General features: G+C 35.1%; 3 protein-coding genes and 1 long non-coding RNA gene across 4 annotated transcripts; 1 reads left to right on the top strand and 3 right to left on the bottom strand.

Moving 5' to 3' along the window:
- Positions 1 to 270: 270 nt before the first annotated feature.
- Positions 271 to 690, bottom strand: LOC139894222 (uncharacterized). Its single transcript, XR_011774856.1, has 3 exons — positions 578 to 690; positions 417 to 470; positions 271 to 340 (listed from the first exon to the last, which is right to left on the bottom strand). It is a non-coding gene; the product is annotated as an uncharacterized lncRNA (long non-coding RNA).
- Positions 691 to 2,078: 1,388 nt separating this feature from the next.
- Positions 2,079 to 12,734, top strand: LOC139893490 (clathrin heavy chain 2-like). Its single transcript, XM_071876650.1, has 30 exons — positions 2,079 to 2,123; positions 2,635 to 2,839; positions 3,355 to 3,443; positions 3,539 to 3,617; positions 3,705 to 3,832; positions 4,215 to 4,313; positions 4,433 to 4,541; positions 4,988 to 5,064; positions 5,148 to 5,375; positions 5,786 to 5,851; positions 6,057 to 6,173; positions 6,290 to 6,487; positions 6,581 to 6,697; positions 6,817 to 6,876; positions 7,009 to 7,095; positions 7,205 to 7,288; positions 7,365 to 7,499; positions 7,578 to 7,640; positions 7,721 to 7,825; positions 7,898 to 8,010; positions 8,121 to 8,373; positions 8,769 to 8,905; positions 9,003 to 9,281; positions 9,436 to 10,438; positions 10,905 to 11,390; positions 11,482 to 11,652; positions 11,728 to 11,913; positions 12,168 to 12,290; positions 12,363 to 12,473; positions 12,579 to 12,734. Exons 1-30 carry the CDS (start codon positions 2,079 to 2,081, stop codon positions 12,732 to 12,734), a joined length of 5,109 nt encoding a protein of 1,702 aa, XP_071732751.1.
- Positions 12,735 to 14,695: 1,961 nt separating this feature from the next.
- On the bottom strand, positions 14,696 to 15,652 carry LOC139893489 (large ribosomal subunit protein uL10c-like). The gene has a single exon (XM_071876649.1). It carries the CDS (start codon positions 15,550 to 15,552, stop codon positions 14,851 to 14,853), a length of 702 nt encoding a protein of 233 aa, XP_071732750.1. The 5' UTR covers positions 15,553 to 15,652; the 3' UTR covers positions 14,696 to 14,850.
- A 2,465-nt stretch (positions 15,653 to 18,117) lies between these two features.
- On the bottom strand, positions 18,118 to 18,766 carry LOC139893488 (LOB domain-containing protein 21). Its single transcript, XM_071876648.1, has one exon. It carries the CDS (start codon positions 18,756 to 18,758, stop codon positions 18,270 to 18,272), a length of 489 nt encoding a protein of 162 aa, XP_071732749.1. The 5' UTR covers positions 18,759 to 18,766; the 3' UTR covers positions 18,118 to 18,269.
- Positions 18,767 to 19,456: the final 690 nt, after the last annotated feature.

Genomic DNA, 19,456 nt, shown 5'->3' with positions numbered 1-19,456 from the left:
ACCACAAATAATATATAAAATGTTAGCTAATGTTAGTCCTTCACTAAGCTAACCAAAATTCCACAACGCATCCATTCAAAACCCAAACACGACTTTGCCTACTTAATAGTACTATAGTAGTACCTGTAACAAACCCTAGAGTTAACTCGGGACACCGAATCCTAATTTTCAACTGGCTATGAACGTATTCTAACATCTAAAGGGCAGTTAATTAAAATCTGGGAAACAATTAATACAAAATTAACCTATGGATAAGCATAAAATACTTACAAGAGACATAGGTTGTGAATTTGACTTCTTGATCAAAATTTAAGTGTTCTAATTCAGCGAATTTTTTAGCCTGTAAAGCAATCAAACATGCAAATGAGTCGAAAATAATGAAATCCAGATCAATTGATACAATTACTGGTGCGCACCTTGAGTAAGGTGTACTTATCATACAGCTTTGAGTACAGTGCCTCCATTTGAAACTGAGAATTGAACAGATTCACCGATTAATTTTAGATAATCAAGGAAGACGACATCAGTAATGCGATATACAAACCCTAGATCTTAACTTGTATGGTTTTGGACTTACCTGCAACAACGGTATGGTTGTTCAAATCGAAAAAAATAAATGAAGGCGGGAATAGTACCAAAGGAAATTTGGGGAATTCGAATTTTGGGAATGTGGTATGCTTTAACCCAAACGTCTCAGCCCGTCAATATTTTTTTTTTTTTTTTACAAATACGAAGCTATATATAAGCGAAAACGTTTTCGTAATGAAAACGTCAGCAACTCAGAAGTATAAAGGGGGACGGAATAGGATGAGGCTCAAACCTGGAAAGCTACAACGAAACAACCAAACACTATCTATAACCGAGCCTCAACCGTAAAAAAACGCAACTGAACGAACCTATGAACTATAGAAAAATAAACACCAAAACCACAAAACGTGCAAATCAAAAACCCGGTTATAGAACAAAATAAATTAAACGAGCCCAAAGCACCACTACCAAAGCACCAAGGACCTAAGGAGCCACTTTTTTAAGCTTACCGTTGACCAGCGGCAAAATTTTATAATATGAGACACCTGGGCATTGCATTCGATCAAAAAACTTGAAACCTTCGTGTTCGCTAAAGGAACAATATCGATTAACAAACCCGCAATCTTTGACTTACCCGTGATCGTAGCATCAGGGTAAATCTTACAACGAAACTTATAAGTTATTGAAAGTCTCAATCTTTCAACACCACCAGAGCGAGGTTTTCTTGACTGTGCAACAAAATTAGTTTATTGTTATCAAAAATCATTAGTTATACTATAAACATTAAAGAGACTACAACTAATGTTTTAAATAACTATTTTCAGGTCACTTTCAGTAGTTGCAGATCATTGATATTATTTCAAATCAAACTATGATCTATTGAAGACGGAAGACACTACATTCAAAACAAGTTATCAGGTAATTACATACTAAAGGAGGAATTTGAAACGTACCTACACTCTTTTCAAACTTTTTTCAATCGCAAACGTTTACATTAAATAGATTGTTAATTTATTTCATTAACAATGTAAATATTACATGCATCAGTAAACATAACGTTATTTCGTGATATCGAGTTTTAAAGTAACCGTGCAATATACGGGTTATTAAAGATAGTTATATTTATATTGTATATCTAATCTAATACGGGAGTATAAAATTATATAAGAGGTTGAAAGTAACGGTTTTTATATTGTTGCACAATATTTAGTATTTTGTTATAGGGGTAACAATTTCGTGTTAATTTTTGTAACTTAAAAACAAAATTTTTTTTGTAACTTAACCACAAAGTATTACTCCTAGAATTACTACATTTAACAACAAAGTATTACTGCAATTAAAACCCGTTACCACTATAAGTATTTTTACAATTTCATCCGATTTGATAAATCTCAACCATCACACACCACCTCCTTGCTCTATATATATCCCGCTCCGAGATATCGCCGACCAGTTATTTGTCCGCCCGGCCAGAATTCTTAACCGGCGACGCTCGCATTGATCATATCTACATTTGATCTGCTGTTGTTTCGATCAATTTTGGCGTCATCATGACGGCTACTAACGCTCCGATTACTATGCATGAGGCACTCACGGTATGTTAATATCACCGTAAACCTTAATTATATCATACTTACATAGGTGGATATATCGCACTTATATTGTTCATAACCGAGCGGAATCTGCGCATTTTATTGTTTTCGTTTTGGTTTATAGTTATTTAAGGTTAACTGAACTGTATAATTGAAAATCGGAGCATATGTGTTATCATATATTGTAGATTTCATACATCAGTGGATATGCGCTTACTATGTTACTTCTAGCCCTAGTATCATCTTATAAGAGTAGGTTAAATGTAGCTCAGTTTACGATATATCATATTATCATTGTTTTGGTAATTACTTATTGAGTTTTCATCGGTGTTGATTTTATGTGAGGTGATCAACTTTGCTAGGTTACATATGTGTGTGTATATTCCTGTATGACCTTGATTTGTATGATAAGCAGTTTTGTTTGTATTCATATTTCCGGCCTGTTTGGGAAATTGATTGATGTAGCTATTGATTTTTGATTATCTGCTCGTTGATTGATTATATGATGTTGCAGTTACAAAGCGTAGGGATCAATCAGCAGTTTATTACGTTTTCAAATGTCACAATGGAGTCCGATAAGTTTATATGTGTGCGTGAAACATCTTCTCAGAATAGTGTGGTAATTATCGATATGAGTATGCCATTGCAGCCTCTGAGGAGGCCAATTACTGCTGACTCGGCTATCATGAATCCAGTTTCCAAGATATTGGCTCTAAAAGGTAATCGTTCAGTGGTTAGAGTTTGGCACAATTAACTCTTTATGCTTGTCGATATTGGTCGACCATCAGTCAAGCATATAAAATAGCTTAGCTGTTCATATTGAAAATAAAGAGGCTGTCTTAGTTAAAAGATTCCAGGTAAACTTGGTCTGCAGTTCAGTGCACATTGCTCATGTCCTCTCATGCTTGTGATACAACAATGTATCTGTTAAGCTATTTGTTTATATATTTGGAGCATTAACATTCATATACATAGATGTTTCATCCTGTTGTATTAGTCTGAAATGGAACAAAAACTTGCAGATTTGAAATTCCTGCTGAGAGTCATGGTGTTACAAGAGTTAACACTATTTAGACATCTATTATTTTTCTTTAATATCCATGTCAAGTCACATGATATATAATTATGCTACATAATGTAGCAATAAAGCTTAAAACTCATATGAAGTTTCTTAGAGAAACAATAAGTTTTGTTACTATTTCTATATCTAATGAATTGTCTTATATTGTTCCAGCTCAACTCCCTGGAACTACTCAAGACCACTTACAGATATTTAATATTGAAATGAGAGCTAAATTGAAGTCCCATCAGATGCCCGAGCAGGTAAAAACAATATTTTGTATGTCAATGGTTTATGGTCTTTTCATTGTGTTTGCTACTTTTGAGTTAATCTGATCTTATCATACATCCCTCTGTAGGTCATCTTTTGGAAGTGGATTTCTCCGAAGATGTTGGGCCTGGTAACTCAGACCTCGGTGTATCATTGGTCGATTGAGGGTATGTATCATTTTTTTTGGATTGATACTGTTTGCTTATTTTCTAAAAGATAAAATTTAAAAATGGTGTGACATTTGTTTGGTACAGGTGATTCTGAACCTACAAAGATGTTTGATAGAACTGCCAATTTAGCCAACAATCAGATTATTAACTACAGATGCGATCCATCTGAGAAATGGTCGGTGTTGATTGGGATTGCCCCTGGCTCATCAGAGGTTTGTTGCTATTCTGTAATTCATGTTACTTGAAAAAGTACATTTCCTTGCACTTCAACTTTATCAATCTTCTTGCATTAGATCACTTTGTATGCGAAGGTTGGAGTTTGATCAACTCTAATATGAGCACCATGTTCAACTTTACTCCTGTATGAATATTGTGTAATATTCAATCATGTGGTTTTACATCTGCTTTACCTTGTTCTTGTTACTAGTTTTTGTGGAAACAGTATCTAGACCAATCTGATTTTTGATTTAAATCAATATTACTACTCTATTAATGAAGTATTTTGTGCAATTTTACCATAAATTCTGTATCATAGAAACTATTCATGTAAAATAGCTGAGATTTATAACCTTTCTGCCATTCTGGTGCAAACAGAGACCTCAGCTAGCAAAAGGAAACATGCAGCTTTTTTCTGTTGATCAGCAGCGTAGTCAAGCTCTTGAAGCACATGCAGCATCATTTGTGTCTTTCACAGTAAATATGTTATACCTTCTTTTAGTACTATAGTTAAAAGAGTTTTATTTCGTTGCTATTTCCTTCAATTCAAAGTCAGCTGCATTGCTAATGGTCACATATTTATATGCCTTTTGCAGGTTCCAGGCAATGAGGACCCTTCGATTCTTATTTCTTTTGCAACAAAAAGCTTCAATGCTGGACAAATTACTTCGAAGCTTCATGTCATTGAGCTTGGTGCCCAGCCAGGTTTTATTTTTAATACATGCTATAATCATTCAGCATCTGCTTGTTTTTTTGTTGACATACTCATTAGCTTGTGCTTTCTGTCCCGTGTATACTAATTACACAAAGATGTGTAATTAGTATTGGAACCTTTAACTTCAAAAAAATATAAAGAAAACAAAGGAGATGTTTAAAACGTGGCCCATATTAACTTATAAGCTCTTGTCAACATTTAAACATGTGTTCTGTGTCACACTTGTATGTCAGTATGTGGGAACTTCTATGCTTAAGTTATGGTGTTGTTGAATATCAATCACAAGATGCATAATCAGCCTTGTCATTGGCCTTTTCTGCTTAATCACATGCTTATTAAATTGTGCACTGCATTTTACCACTATTCTTTTAAATTTATATTCATTTTGTTCTTTTGGGTTTTTTAGCATGTATGCTTCTCATTGTTACATATGCAGGAAGAGCCTCATTTAAGAAACAAGCAGACCTTTTCTTCCCTCCTGAATTTGCAGATGATTTTCCAGTTGCTATGCAGGTACTTTGGCTGTGATTTTTAATATATCAAATAGGGAGCTTCAAGCTTCATTAGTAACTTATATATAACCTCTGTTTCTGCAGATATCACACAGATATAGCCTGATTTATGTTATTACAAAGCTGGGGCTTCTATTCGTGTATGATCTTGAAACAGCTACTGCAGTTTATAGGAATAGGATTAGCACAGATCCTATTTTCCTTACATCTGAAGCTTTATCCGTTGGCGGCTTCTATGCTGTTAACAGACGTGGGCAGGTGTTACTTGCCACTGTAAATGAGTCAACAATCGTGCCTTTTGTTAGTGGACAGGTAAGTGTATAATGGATCGGGCTTGAAGTCGAGATTGCTTGCTGGCAAAGGAAGATATCAATTTTATTTATTTATTTGTTATTAGTTTTAATAATTATTTGTTTACTTAACTAGAATTGGTGTAGGAGTTGAACTCCTAGTCAGATTACGATGTCCTAGCTAGCTTATGTTTCTTTTTAGATTATATATAGTCGGCCATGTAAACAAAACAATCAATCTATCTTTAATTAATAACAGTGTTTGAGTTTGATACACTTTTTCATATTTACGTAACTCTCGTGTACGTATTTTCGTATTAAGAACACCGTGTGTGTATTTAATTGTTTCGTTGCGAAGAGCGTTTGTCTTCCAACGTATCTTGATCCTCATCATTTCTTTATATTCTAAATTAAACCAATATGTCAATGTAGTTGAACAACCCGGAACTTGCGGCCAGTCTTGCAACAAGAGGAAACCTTCCTGGTGCAGAGCATCTGGTAATTGAATCTATAGTTTCTCGTCTTTCAAGTGACCTTTTTTTTTTATTTGATCAATTTGGAAGTTGTTTGTAAAGATACACTAGCACAAATCATTTCATGTCTATAATCCTTTTCTGTTTATTTGATCACTTTTGGATGTATATTGAAAAGACATGCTAGCACAAGGTGTTTCATGTTTGACTGATTGATTACTGCTAATCAGGTTGTTCAACGATTTCAAGAACTGTTTGCTCAAACCAAATACAAAGAAGCTGCTGAACTTGCTGCAGAGTCCCCTCAAGGCATTCTTCGCACACAAGACACAGTTGCAATATTTCAGGTGTATACCTCTACAAATTTTAATATCATCGGATGTTGCTTATGAAGGTCAATTCGGTAATTAGAAAGTTATATTCCTGTTTGAGCTTTACTGAACATATGTATATGTCATTGCAGAGTGTGCCTGTGCAAGCTGGACAAACACCACCTCTGTTGCAGTATTTTGGTACACTTTTAACTAAAAGAAACCTGAATGCCTTTGAATCGTTGGAGCTATCTCGTCTTGTTGTCAATCAGAACAGGACGAATTTGTTGGAGAATTGGTTGGCTCAGGACAAGCTGGAATGTAGTGAGGAGCTTGGTGATCTTGTGAAGGTATGCACTATAAAGTTTTCAGTAACCAATTGCTCTCCTTCTATTCACAGTTTTATGCCTTGTTTAAAACTTGGTTTCCTTGTTTACCTGTAGACCGTGGACGATGATCTTGCTTTGAAAATTTACATCAAAGCAAGAGCAACACCGAAAGTTGTTGCAATTTTTGCAGAGCGGAGAGAGTTCGACAAAATTCTAATTTACTCCCAGCAGGTGGGTGTAGTTATCTTTGCAGTAACTGTCGGTGTTCTAGTTTAACTTTACTTGAAGTGGGTATCCATAAATTTTGTGTTCCAATAAGTATCCTGTAATCGCTTTTATAACTGGTGCAGGTTGGGTATACACCTGATTACTTGTTTCTTCTGCAAACGATTCTTCGATCAAATCCTCAGGTACTACACCTTGAACATTAAATTTATACATACGTGTTACTTTTCCTGTTCAAAGTGTGTACTTGGTTTTGTTGAGAATTATAATTAGTATTCGTTCAAATATGCTTATTTGACTTGTGCTGCATTTTGCAGGGTGCTGTTAATTTTGCTTTGATGATGTCCCAAATGGAGGGAGGTTCTCCAGTTGATTACAACACAATAACTGATCTTTTTCTCCAGGTGCGTTTATCATACACACATATGATCGAGTGTTTTTATTATAATACAACTTTTATGACACATAAAGTTGTATGCATCATATATTCTTAAACAATTTAAATCTTTTCAGAGAAATTTGATTCGGGAAGCAACTGCTTTTCTCTTGGATGTCCTTAAGCCCAACCTACCAGAACATGCTCACCTGCAAACCAAGGTACATATCACCTAATGCAAATGAATATTTAGCCATCTAAATGTGGATTCAATCTCAACATGTCTACTCTAAACAGGTTCTTGAAATCAATCTTGTTACGTTCCCTAATGTCGCTGATGCCATATTAGCGAACGGCATGTTTAGCCACTATGATCGTCCTCGCATTGCCCAACTTTGCGAGCAAGCGGGTCTTTTCGTCCGCGCTCTTCAGGTTTGTTAATGTTTAGAAACTCATCTGTTTTTGTTAAGATACCTCGCGTTTTTGATTGAAACCTTTTGTTTTATGCAGCATTACAACGAATTACCTGATATCAAGCGTGTCATTGTGAACACGCGTGCTATTGAGCCACAGGTTCATATATTTCTGGACTTGTGTACTTCACATCGTCGGAGGTTTATTTGCACTATCACCTAACCTTTTCTATTTATCAGTCTCTTGTAGAATTTTTTGGGACACTATCAAAGGAGTGGGCCCTTGAGTGCATGAAGGGTCTTCTGTTGGTCAATCTAAGGGGAAACCTTCAGATAATTGTGCAGGTAAATGAGAAATCTAAGTTCTGTTTAAAGGGTAATTACTCAAACCAATTGATCATTGTATGAACTCTGTAGGTTGCCAAAGAATATAATGAGCAGCTGGGTGTTGAAGCATGCATCAAACTTTTCGAGCAATTTAAATCATACGAAGGTCTATACTTCTTTTTGGGGTCATATTTGAGTTCCAGGTAGGCTGGTTATAATAAATGTCACTATATATTTTAGAAGTTTACCTCAATTTGGATTTATTGTATGTGGTATGTACTAGCATTAAATTAACTGAAGCTTGTTATGACAGCGAGGATCCTGATATCCAATTTAAGTATATTGAGGCAGCTGCAAAGACAGGACAAATCAAAGAGGTTGAGCGCCTGACAAGAGAATCAAACTTTTATGATGCTGAGAAGGCCAAAAACTTTCTAATGGAAGCCAAGCTTCCTGATGCAAGGCCATTGATCAATGTGTGCGATCGCTTTGGCTTCGTCCCAGATCTTACTCACTACTTGTATACAAACAATATGCTCAGCTATATTGAAGGTTATGTTCAGAATGTATAGTCCCTATTAGAGACTTGATGCTTCTTTGTAAGTATGTGTAGCATATTTACGTGTGTTGGCCGGTAGGATTTTGTCGACCGGGGAGGGCTGGATTTTATCATTTTGTTGACCCATAACACCCTGTTACAGCAGTATATGAATATATGATTTACATATATTTATGTCATCCTTTTTCCTTTTAACTAAATGATTCAAAAGGTTGTATGGACAAAATACACCCTAGTGACTTCCAGTTATCCTTTTTCACCTTTTATATTTGACTCTTATAAGATAAATTATAACCTGAATCTAGTCATTCATAAGTACCTAGGTTGAAATATCTATGCCTATCTGTAATGGTTTAAAGGCCCTTGTATCTGACTGAGTGCTTTTGGAATATATGTATATAGGTCAACCCAGGGAACACTCCATTAGTTGTAGGACAGCTGTTAGATGATGAGTGTCCGGAAGATTTCATTAAAGGATTGATTCTATCTGTTCGTTCTCTGCTTCCAGTTGAGCCTCTTGTGGATGAGTGTGAAAAGAGGTATGATCTCTCTTTAACTATTGTCTTCTATATGTTCCATTGCTTCATTATGTTAATTTACACTTTTACATTATTTATTTTATGGATGGTATTTCAGGAATCGACTTCAGTTACTGACTCAGTTTTTGGAGCACCTTGTGAGTGAAGGAAGCCAAGATCCTCATGTACACAATGCTTTGGGTAAAATCATCATAGATAGCAACAACAATCCAGAACACTTCCTTACCACCAACCCCTATTATGATTCACGTGTTGTGGGTAAGTATTGTGAGAAGCGTGATCCTACACTTGCCGTTGTTGCATACCGCAGAGGCCAATGTGACGAGGAACTTGTCAACGTAACAAACAAGAATTCTCTTTTCAAGTTGCAAGCAAGGTACCTGACTTCCCTTGAATTTTATTTCCTAAAGGTGGCATTTTTAACCCATGTATTTATGAATGTATTGATTTGGACCATGTTTGATCTCATATGAAAAATATTCATTTGGTATTTCTTGGCACTTTTTAACTTAAATCTGTTTTTCTTATAGGTATGTTGTAGAGAGGATGGATTCTAATCTCTGGGGTAAGGTTCTTAACCCCGAGAATGAATACAGACGACAGCTCATTGATCAAGTTATCTCTACTGCTTTGCCTGAAAGCAAAATCCCTGAGCAGGTTTCTGCTGCTGTCAAGGCTTTTACTATTGCCAAACTTCTACATGAGCTAATCGAGCTACTTGAGAAAATTGTCCTTCAAAACTCTCCTTTCAGTGGAAACTTCAACCTCCAAAACCTGCTTATTCTTACTGCAATTAAGGTTGATTCATCAAGAGTCATGGACTACATCAACCGATTAGACGACTTTGATGGGCCTGCTGTTGGTGAGGTGGCTGTAGAAGCACAACTATTTGAAGAAGCATTTGCAATATTCAAGAAGTTCAACTTAAATGTGCCAGCTGTCAACGTTCTATTGGATAACATCCAAAGTATCCCACGTGCTGAAGAGTTTGCTTTCCATGTTGAAGATGGTGCTGTTTGGAGCCAGGTGGGGTCCGCCCAACTCAGGAAAGGATTAGTCAGTGAGGCCATAGAATCTTTCATTAGAGCCGATGATTCTACTCAATTCTTGGATGTTATTCGTGCTGCTCAAAACACTGAATGTTACCATGATTTGGTGAAATATTTACTAATGGTTAGACAAAAGACCAAGGAGCCCAAGGTGGATAACGAGCTCATCTATGCATATGCAAAGATTGATAGATTGAGTGACATTGAGGAATTCATTCTCATGCCTAATGTTGCAAACCTTCATAATGTTGGTGATCTTTTATTTGATGAAGCTTTGTATGAAGCTGCTAAGATAATATATGCTTTTATCTCAAACTGGGCTAAGCTTGCTGTCACACTTGTAAGGCTGCAACAGTTTCAAGGTGCTGTTGATTCTGCTCGTAAAGCCAATAGTGCAAAGACATGGAAAGAAGTCTGCTTTTCTTGTGTTGATGCCGAGGAGTTTCGCCTAGCTCAGATTTGCGGTCTGAATATTTTTGTACAGGTTATATTTTTATCCTACTGTAGAGGTGACAAAATGGGTGGGTCGTGTGAGTGTGCAAAAGAATCAAAATGGGTAACCTTTGTAAGGGTCCAGTGGGTGGGGGTACCCCTCTTTGTGCAAGGTTTGTAGATAGATTATTGTAAATAAAATTGATCATGATTAATCAATATTTTGAACCAGTGACTTTGATTGAAATGACTTTTTTTTTGGGGGGGTTGACCCATATATTATTTTCTTTCAGTTATTTGAATTTTTTAGTCAAAATGCATCAAATATGACTACAGTAAGGTTGCTACTGCCCATTAATCATAAGTATATAAATTTCAATACCTCACCATGTTTCAGTCTTTAGATGTATTTTGAAACATGTTTGTTTTGATGTATGTGTGTGTGTGTGTATATATATACTGTATATCTCCTTTTGAAATTAGTGGAAGTGTAAATCTTAATTTCTTGAGATATGTAGGTGGATGACCTGGAGGAGGTGAGTGAATACTATCAAAACCGAGGATGCTTCAATGAACTAATATCTCTAATGGAGAGCGGTTTAGGCTTAGAACGTGCTCACATGGGTATCTTTACCGAGTTGGGTGTACTTTACGCCCGATACCGTCACGAGAAGCTAATGGAACATATAAAACTCTTCTCAACACGTCTCAACATCCCAAAACTCATACGTGCTTGTGATGAACAACATCACTGGAAAGAACTGACCTATTTGTATATTCAATACGATGAGTTTGATAATGCTGCAACTACTGTCATGAATCATTCTCCAGATGCTTGGGATCATATGCAGTTTAAAGATATTGTAGTTAAAGTAGCGAATGTGGAGCTTTATTACAAGGCTGTTCACTTTTACCTGCAAGAGCATCCGGATCTTATCAATGATGTTCTTAATGTCCTTGCGTTACGCGTTGATCATACACGTGTGGTTGACTTGATGCGTAAGGTTTGTGCTGAGCCTCCATTTTTTATCTATAATTTTTACAGTTATTCAAATTGAGGTTTCTGATTATGTGTTATTGATTTCGCGTATACAGGCAGGGCACCTTCATCTTGTTAAACCCTACATGGTTGCAGTTCAAAGCAATAATGTGTGTGCTGTAAACGAGGCATTGAATGAAATATATGTTGAGGAGGAAGACTATGATAGACTGCGTGAATCTATTGATTTACATGATAACTTTGACCAGATAGGCCTTGCACAGAAGGTTGATTGAAGTTTATTTCCCGAACTTATTTACTACCTTATTTGTATTTTTCATTTGATTCTCTTGTTTTGGCAGATTGAGAAACATGAGCTACTTGAGATGAGACGTGTTGCTGCATATATATACAAAAAAGGAGGAAGATGGAAACAGTCGATTGCGTTGTCTAAGAAAGATAAGGTGTACAAAGATGCCATGGAGACTGCCTCGCAGTCTGGTTATCGTGAACTTGCAGAGGAATTACTTGTCTACTTTATTGAGCAGGTACATCTATTTTACTAAATATTAATTATAAAGTGATAGCTAATATCTTATTGCATTTGAACTCTTAATTTATCATTAATGATTAGTATCTGGTGTTCGGTTGGGGGTTAAAATTATATGATTTGGATCTATCTATAATGAATTGTATATTATTATTTTTTTTGTTTCGTGCTGTACCCGTTTTCTGATTATTGATCATACTGTTGTAGTTATTGAGTAAACCAGTAATGCATCTGTTTTACTTGCATGTGCAGGGGAAGAAAGAATGCTTTGCTGCATGCCTCTTTGTTTGTTATGATCTAATCTGCCCCGATGTTGCACTTGAGCTTGCCTGGTTCAACAATATGATAGATTTTGCCTTCCCATATCTGCTTCAGGTAAATAAATGACTTATTTACTCTTTACATCTGCAACCAGATATTAAAGTCTCAATGGTTGTGTTCTTGCAGTTTATGCGTGAATACACCGGCAAGGTTGATGAACTAATTAAAGACAAAATAGAAGCAGTGAAGGAAAATAAAGCCAAGGAGAATGACGAGCAGGATGTCATCAAGCAACAGGTATTTTGTTATTTTTTAATGAATTAATTATTACTTTGTCATTTAAAATATAAATAAGATAAGATATAAGATCTGGATTGATGACTTTGCTTTTTTGGGTTGCAGAATATGTATGCTCAACTACTACCACTTGCTCTCCCTGCACCACCCGTTATGGGTAGTGGATATGGTCAACCAGGACCACCACCACCAATGGCTGGATTTGGAATGGGAATGCCACCAATGCCTCCATTTGGAATGCAACCAATGGGCACCTACTGATAAGCTTTCATGGGGATACAAGTAAACTTTGACATGGGTTCCACTTGGCATTTATCTGGGGGGAGGGGGGTTTCTTCAGGTTAAAGAACTAACGAAAGATTGATACGTTTTTACAGTTTTGTGGTTTTGTTTTGGTATTATTCTTTGGGTAGCCGTAGCTGAGGCATTTTTTTGCAGCTGTTGATGAGTATGGGATGTATATGCTACTTTTTGTATGCTCTCAACATCTGCACGCTTTTTTTTTAAATCAAAGACTTTTAGCATCCATTTTCATTGAATTTACTTTTCATTCCTCTAATTTGGCGGATCGCTTGGCAGAGATTTCCACTTTCGTATCCTTGAACGGATGAACCTTAATATTACTGAAATTTGTATAAATAGTTCAAAACTTTATTCAGTTAAGTTGTTGATACTGTAAATATGGACGTGGGGGGTAGATATAGCAACAACTTTCAGTTTGCTTTGGATTATTTTAACAGCAACAAGAGTGGTAAAAACTAGATTAACTGAGGAATTGTGGAGTTACACCACCCCTTAAGAAATTCTCGATTACAGCTCAGGGGCAACTCTAGCCTTTGGACTGTGGGGTCCAATGACCCCGCTATTTTAAATTCTTTTTATACAATATACAGTTCAAATTGTATAGGACACCACTAAATTGTCCTATAGGACCCCATATAATTTTAAAATCTAGCATTTTTTGGAGGTAAATAACCACTACAGTACCCTTAAAATATAATTAGCTTTGGAAAAAAAAAATGGGATCCCATAGGATTTTCATTCTGGATTCGCCACTGTTACAGCTAGCAATTGACTGTTACAGCTAGCAATTGACGTGCCCGGTTATTAACTCACTAGCTGCATCATTTCCCCAAGTGCAAAGATGCTTATCATTAATGCCAAAGCTTGAGGTTAGAGTTTTATTCTAACCTCTATTTCATTGATACCAAATTCTCATTTACTGTTAGCACTCATTGTTCATAAGTCCATCATAAATCATATGCTTATATCTATACATTTCTAAGTTACAATTTTCCTTTATGTCTTGAATATAAATTGTTTCAGTTTTATGACACACATTTAGTGTTTTTGAACTCAAAGGTAACTGAATGGGTTCCTCAGAAACCCATGGTGAAAATCTTATGTGCATTTAGGTGATAGAGGTCCGGTCTATGCCAACATTCCAGAATGAGGAAATACATACAAGACAATCACAATTGGATTGTAGATAGCTATAGCTTTTCTCATCGAACTTGGGTATTAGGCATTAGGCTCCAAGTGAGTCCTGTAATCTTGTTCAGTTTCTGCTACTACCAAGAAGAGGTAGTAAAATAGAAAGATGGGACAAGTTGGACCAAGTCTAAATTTCATAATACGTTCAATACGATTGAAAACCTACACTACTAACGATTGTAGAGCTAATTATATAAAAACCAACATTGTAGCTTGAAATTTTGTACTATAAGCATTGTAGGGCTTTACCCTAGACCATTTGTTGTGGTAAACACCAATGTTATGGTGTTGTGGTATACACCAATATTATGGTGTTGTGGAGTTGTAGAGAGGTATAATAACGATCAATCTGACATCACTCCAGTTCATCATATAGAGAGGTATGTTGACTTTGGAAGTCAACTTCTAAAATCTAGAAACTTATACGGAGTACTATTAAGTGAATTTACTTGTTCTGACATATAAACCTATTGCAATAAACCGACATCTAACACAGGCATTATTTTCACTGGTTAAGAACAGAAAACGTCTTATTTGCGTGTGTGCACTCTATCATGATAGAGGAACAGATCCATGGTTAAGTGAATATGCTATAGAATAGTTACCATCATTCAGCCATATGCTTACTTCAACTTTTTCAAAGCAGGGTACCAATCTTGGGGTTGTTTGCCTAACCTAAGTTTCAACAGTTTATAAACTTAAAAGCTTAGGCTTGTAACTTTCATAAGTAAACAAAGCTTCTAAACTAACAATATAACGCCACAAAGATTGTAACAAAAAATTCCATCTTTTCATTACAAAATTATACAACATTCACAAAACAACACCGAAATTCAATTCAATTTAATTCAGCTTACACATAAAAAAAACTTACATTATCCATCTACGCATTATTCTGCTCATCTTCAAGTTTCTTAACAAAAGCTTTCAAAGTTAAAACCAAATTCCTAGCAGGCGCTTGCAACGTCCCAACAACCGATGTAGCCGGAGCTTTCAACCCACCCAACAGCTTAGCATAAACCTCGGCACGTGTCGGCATGTTTTCAAGAACCTTAAACTCATCAGGCGCGTAATACTTGCCTTCAAAAACAGCTCCACTGAAATCATTATCATCCAATTTCTTTTCTTTTTGAAATGTTCGGTACGGTTTAATAGCAGCAGGTATTTCTTCACTATGAACAAATAACCAGGCATTCATACCTTTCATACACGGTTTCAAAGCTTCCCATTTTGTACCTTCAATTGCTTTGAAAACAAGTGTGTTTTTAGCGACGATGAGTGTGGTTGATTCAGGGAATGTGGTACGGAGTTGTTGGAATTGGGAGACGGTGAAGCCTTTGTATTTGATTCCGGCGATGAGGTGGCAGTTTTCGAGTTGTGTTTTGACTGTTTCGATTGTTTCTTCTTTTTTTGAACGGCTGATTGCGGAACGAATTGTGAGGTTTCGTTTGGTGGTGGTACGGTGGATTGTGGTGGTGGTGGAGTGGTGGAGAAAAGGGTTGTGGAAGTGGGATTTGAGGGAGATAGCGGTGGTTGACGGTGGTCGGAATGATGAAGATGGGAGGGTGGAAAGAGTGGATTCCATTGTTTGTTTGGATTGGTTGTGTTTAAGACCTTATCTCTTTTGAGTGTGAATGGATTTTGGGGGAAGATAAGGTGGATAGGTTGAAACCCCTTTTTATTGATTTTAATCCAAATTGAATTTAGTAAACGGTTAAGGAGTGTTTTCGTATTTAAAATATGATTATGATTATTTACTTATGACGTTATCAAATCAAATTTTAAATAATTATCTAATCTAATACAGTAGTACTTACTAAAATTAAATTTAAAAGTAAATTTATTATGACATGACATATACATAACATGAAAATAAAAATAAAAAAGTAAATTAGTTTTTACTACAATAAATAGTGATATGTTCACATATTTTTCCTTAAATACTTGTTAAATTATCAAATGATGTGATTGATCAACCAAAAACTGAGAATTTAATTTCAGTGCTATCAAACAAAATAATTAAATTTAAACATTATTAATTTATAACACATTTTACTACAATTAATTATCTGATTTAGATTATTTAAAACAACCTTTAAGCTTTAATTCACAACCAAATAATAATAAAATGGTTTATACACCATGAGGTGTTGGTGAAGTGGTAAGACTATGTCCTTCCAATGCGAATGTCAAGGATTCAATTTCATGCAACCACAGAGTTATTCTCGCTCATGGTCACGGAGGTTCGCTTGCAATAACTTCGATTTATTCGCAAAGCGGATAGTTACCCTGGAATTAGTCAGTTAAAAAATATGTTGAATACGCAGGTAAAAAAAATGGTTTATACACACTTGATTCACTTTTTAATAAAAATATTTGATATATTTATACAAATTTTATAAAAAAAATAAATTATAATTGTTACGATTCATATTCATTGCTATAAGCCTACAACTCATTTGATAAAAAATTTGTAATTATTTTTTATACTTTATGATTTATGTTTATAATATATCTTTAAGTTTTAACTATAGTTCAAATTAAATATTACGAGTAAATATCTTTTGAATTTGCACAAGTGATTCGTTCGAACATGTTACACTGTGTTGTAATTTTTTTTTTCGATCATCAAAACTTATTTCTCGCTGGATTTAAACATGTTTGGGTTCAGGCATGTACATATATGATATGCTTCCACACATATTTTAGTTCGGAACTTCGGACGTGTTTAGATTTGTTGAATGGGTACGTAATTGTGTTAGCCGGTGATGTTAGAGAAAAACAAGTCATGAGGAGTTTGAACGAATCATAACGAAAGTATGTGCCGACAAATAGTATATTTTGATCAAGTTTTATCAGGAAGTGTATTTTTTTATTAAAGTATCTATAGGTCAATTTCATGTCTTATCAAGCTACTTCCATAATGGGAAATTGATCAAAATGCTCTCATTTTCGGAAGTGTTTAATAATGTCTTTAAAAAATCGTAATTGCAAAATTTCCTCTGAACACGCACAATCAATGGATCCACCCTCATCAAACACATGTTTCTAAATGAGCTCCCAACTACGATTTTCATAACGAGTGTCCAACAATTAGTAAATAAAATTGAATAAAGATTTTTTTGTTCGCTACATATCATAAAGTTTTTTCATACATGATGTTCTTCAAATGTTCTCAAATTGTAAATGTACATCACACGAGGACACGGAGTCATAACGTTATTCACACCGTTCATGCTCAAGAACACCAAGACGTCAGCGTTGTTGACACCCAGCTAAAGTTCTTTGTCGACGTAGATGTGTAAAAGGCGAGTTAAGCTACTTTTTATTTATTTATTTTTTATTTATTTATTTATTTATTTTTATTTGATTGTTTCAAAAACTTTTTGGGTGTCCATAACTCGAACCCCTTTTTCTTTCTTGAAATTATTATTATTTTTTTTAACTTTCCGATTTTTGTTTTGATGGCTAATGATATTTTATATAGTTTTATTTTTTACAAAGTTCGACAATAGTTGTCCGTAGCTTAACTCTGTTTGCATGAACATATATGCATTTTGTGATTTTGACTGTGAACATTAAATATTATTCACACGTCATTTGTTGTTTTTACATGTATTATAGTAACTATATAATAATATAAAGCTCACTTGGAGAACTCTAATTGATAAATTACTGAATGAAAACAAAATGTTAGAAGCATGCATTTTAGCCATTTCAAATGTTGATTGCTTAAAGCATAGATGAGTATGCATTTGCAAAGCACATGAAAGCAGAGGCGAAAATGGTATGGGGCAGGGGGCCGAGCGCTCCCAGTGGATTTTTTTTTTCAGTGTAAAAATTTTGAGTTTTTCGACTTTGTCCCGGGTGGATTTTTTTTTTTGCCCCCAAACCTACATATTTTGCCCCAAAACCTTCAAATTTTGCCCCAAATTCTCCAACTTTTGCCCCAAAATCTTCAAATTTTGTCCAAAAAAATTGCTACGGTTAAATTTTTTTTTTTTGTCCCGGTCAAAAAAATCCTAGGGAGACAAAATAAAAAGCAAGAAGAATATGCATCTCTTTTTTTCAAGATTCAATAATTACAACAAAAACCTAATTGCTTCTAATGCACATAAAGTTAAAATTTTATGATGAATTTATTCACATAACACGTAATTAAGAGACAGCTTGACTAACTAAACAATTAGCCTAGTAGAGCTTCTTAAAACACAAATCTAGGAGATCATAACTTTATGAATTTCTAAATTCGTGATACTAGCTACAAGAACTAGGGGGACAAATGCTCGAGTTTGATCCGTTTCAAGGAAAAGGGTGCTGACGGAATTCATTCGTCAGACCATACTGATCCACTACAAAATCATCAAAAGACGCCAAACCAAATTCACCATCCAACATCAACAACGGGGAGGTGTTGGAACAAGAAGCCACATAAGATGTTTTAGATGAACATCGAGCAAGTCTAGCTCTAGCCACGGCTAGATCATGTTGAAGTTGGAACATTTTATCTTGTAAAGAAGCTATTGCACCAATGCATCCATATACGGGGTCTTTGAGCCGTTCTTCGGCCTCAAACACAAGAGAATTAACTGCATCTTGTCTTTGGGGTTCGGGGACTTCGTTTAGGATCTTGGTGACATTGCTTGCACCAAAGACTTTGTGAACTTTGGCGAACTTTTTGGGCTCGTCGGCTAGGAAATAAGGTGCAAAGAGACAGTGAGGGGTGCACCTTCTTTTCATGAACTTGCAAGCTGCACAAGAAGAGCTTGAACGAGGTTCTTGGCTTTTCATGGGTTAAGTTTGGCTAGCTAGCTTTTGTAACATTCCCCTTTCTTCGCTAACTATTTATATAGCGTTTGAAATGGACTTTGTTTAGTGAATACTTCCACCCAACAAATATTTAGTGTTGCTTTAATTGTCCACTTGCAAATATTTTGTTTAGTCAAAATTATTTTTTCTATATAAATATATATACAAAATAATGCATTAATTGTCCAATTTGCATAAAAATGAATTATAACAATCAATAAACTTTCACTTTTTACTATAATTACTATAATATTCTAAATTGTTTATTTTAAATTAGTTTCAATAAATTCGTGATAAATATAAAGATAAAACTGATATTTACTAAATTTCTCTTAAATCAAACAAAGATTGTTAAAGAACAACTTTTCTAGAACGGGGGAGTAGATTTGTAGGGCTTTGATTCCATCACAAGTTCTAAGATTCTTTTAAGGATAACCCTTAAATTATATGTTTATGAACGTCGCCTCTTATAAAAGATTATGTAGATTATAGTAGAACCAGTATATTACGAGAAAAAGGCCTTGACCCTGCCAATAAAGTAAAAATAAAAAGAAAGACGAGAACGAAAAGAGGACTTTGTATAGAAATATATATGAATCGTTACATCTAGAAAAATTTATCGTTTAAGAAACTTGACAAAAGCAATTAGTTTTCATTTACCACTTACAAAGTTATATACA

The sequence above is a fragment of the Rutidosis leptorrhynchoides genome, chromosome 2 (genome assembly GCF_046630445.1).
Source record: "Rutidosis leptorrhynchoides isolate AG116_Rl617_1_P2 chromosome 2, CSIRO_AGI_Rlap_v1, whole genome shotgun sequence".
Taxonomy (NCBI): Eukaryota; Viridiplantae; Streptophyta; class Magnoliopsida; order Asterales; family Asteraceae; genus Rutidosis; species Rutidosis leptorrhynchoides.
Note: the sequence above shows the minus strand (reverse complement) of the source record. Positions and strands in the feature narration are given on the sequence as shown.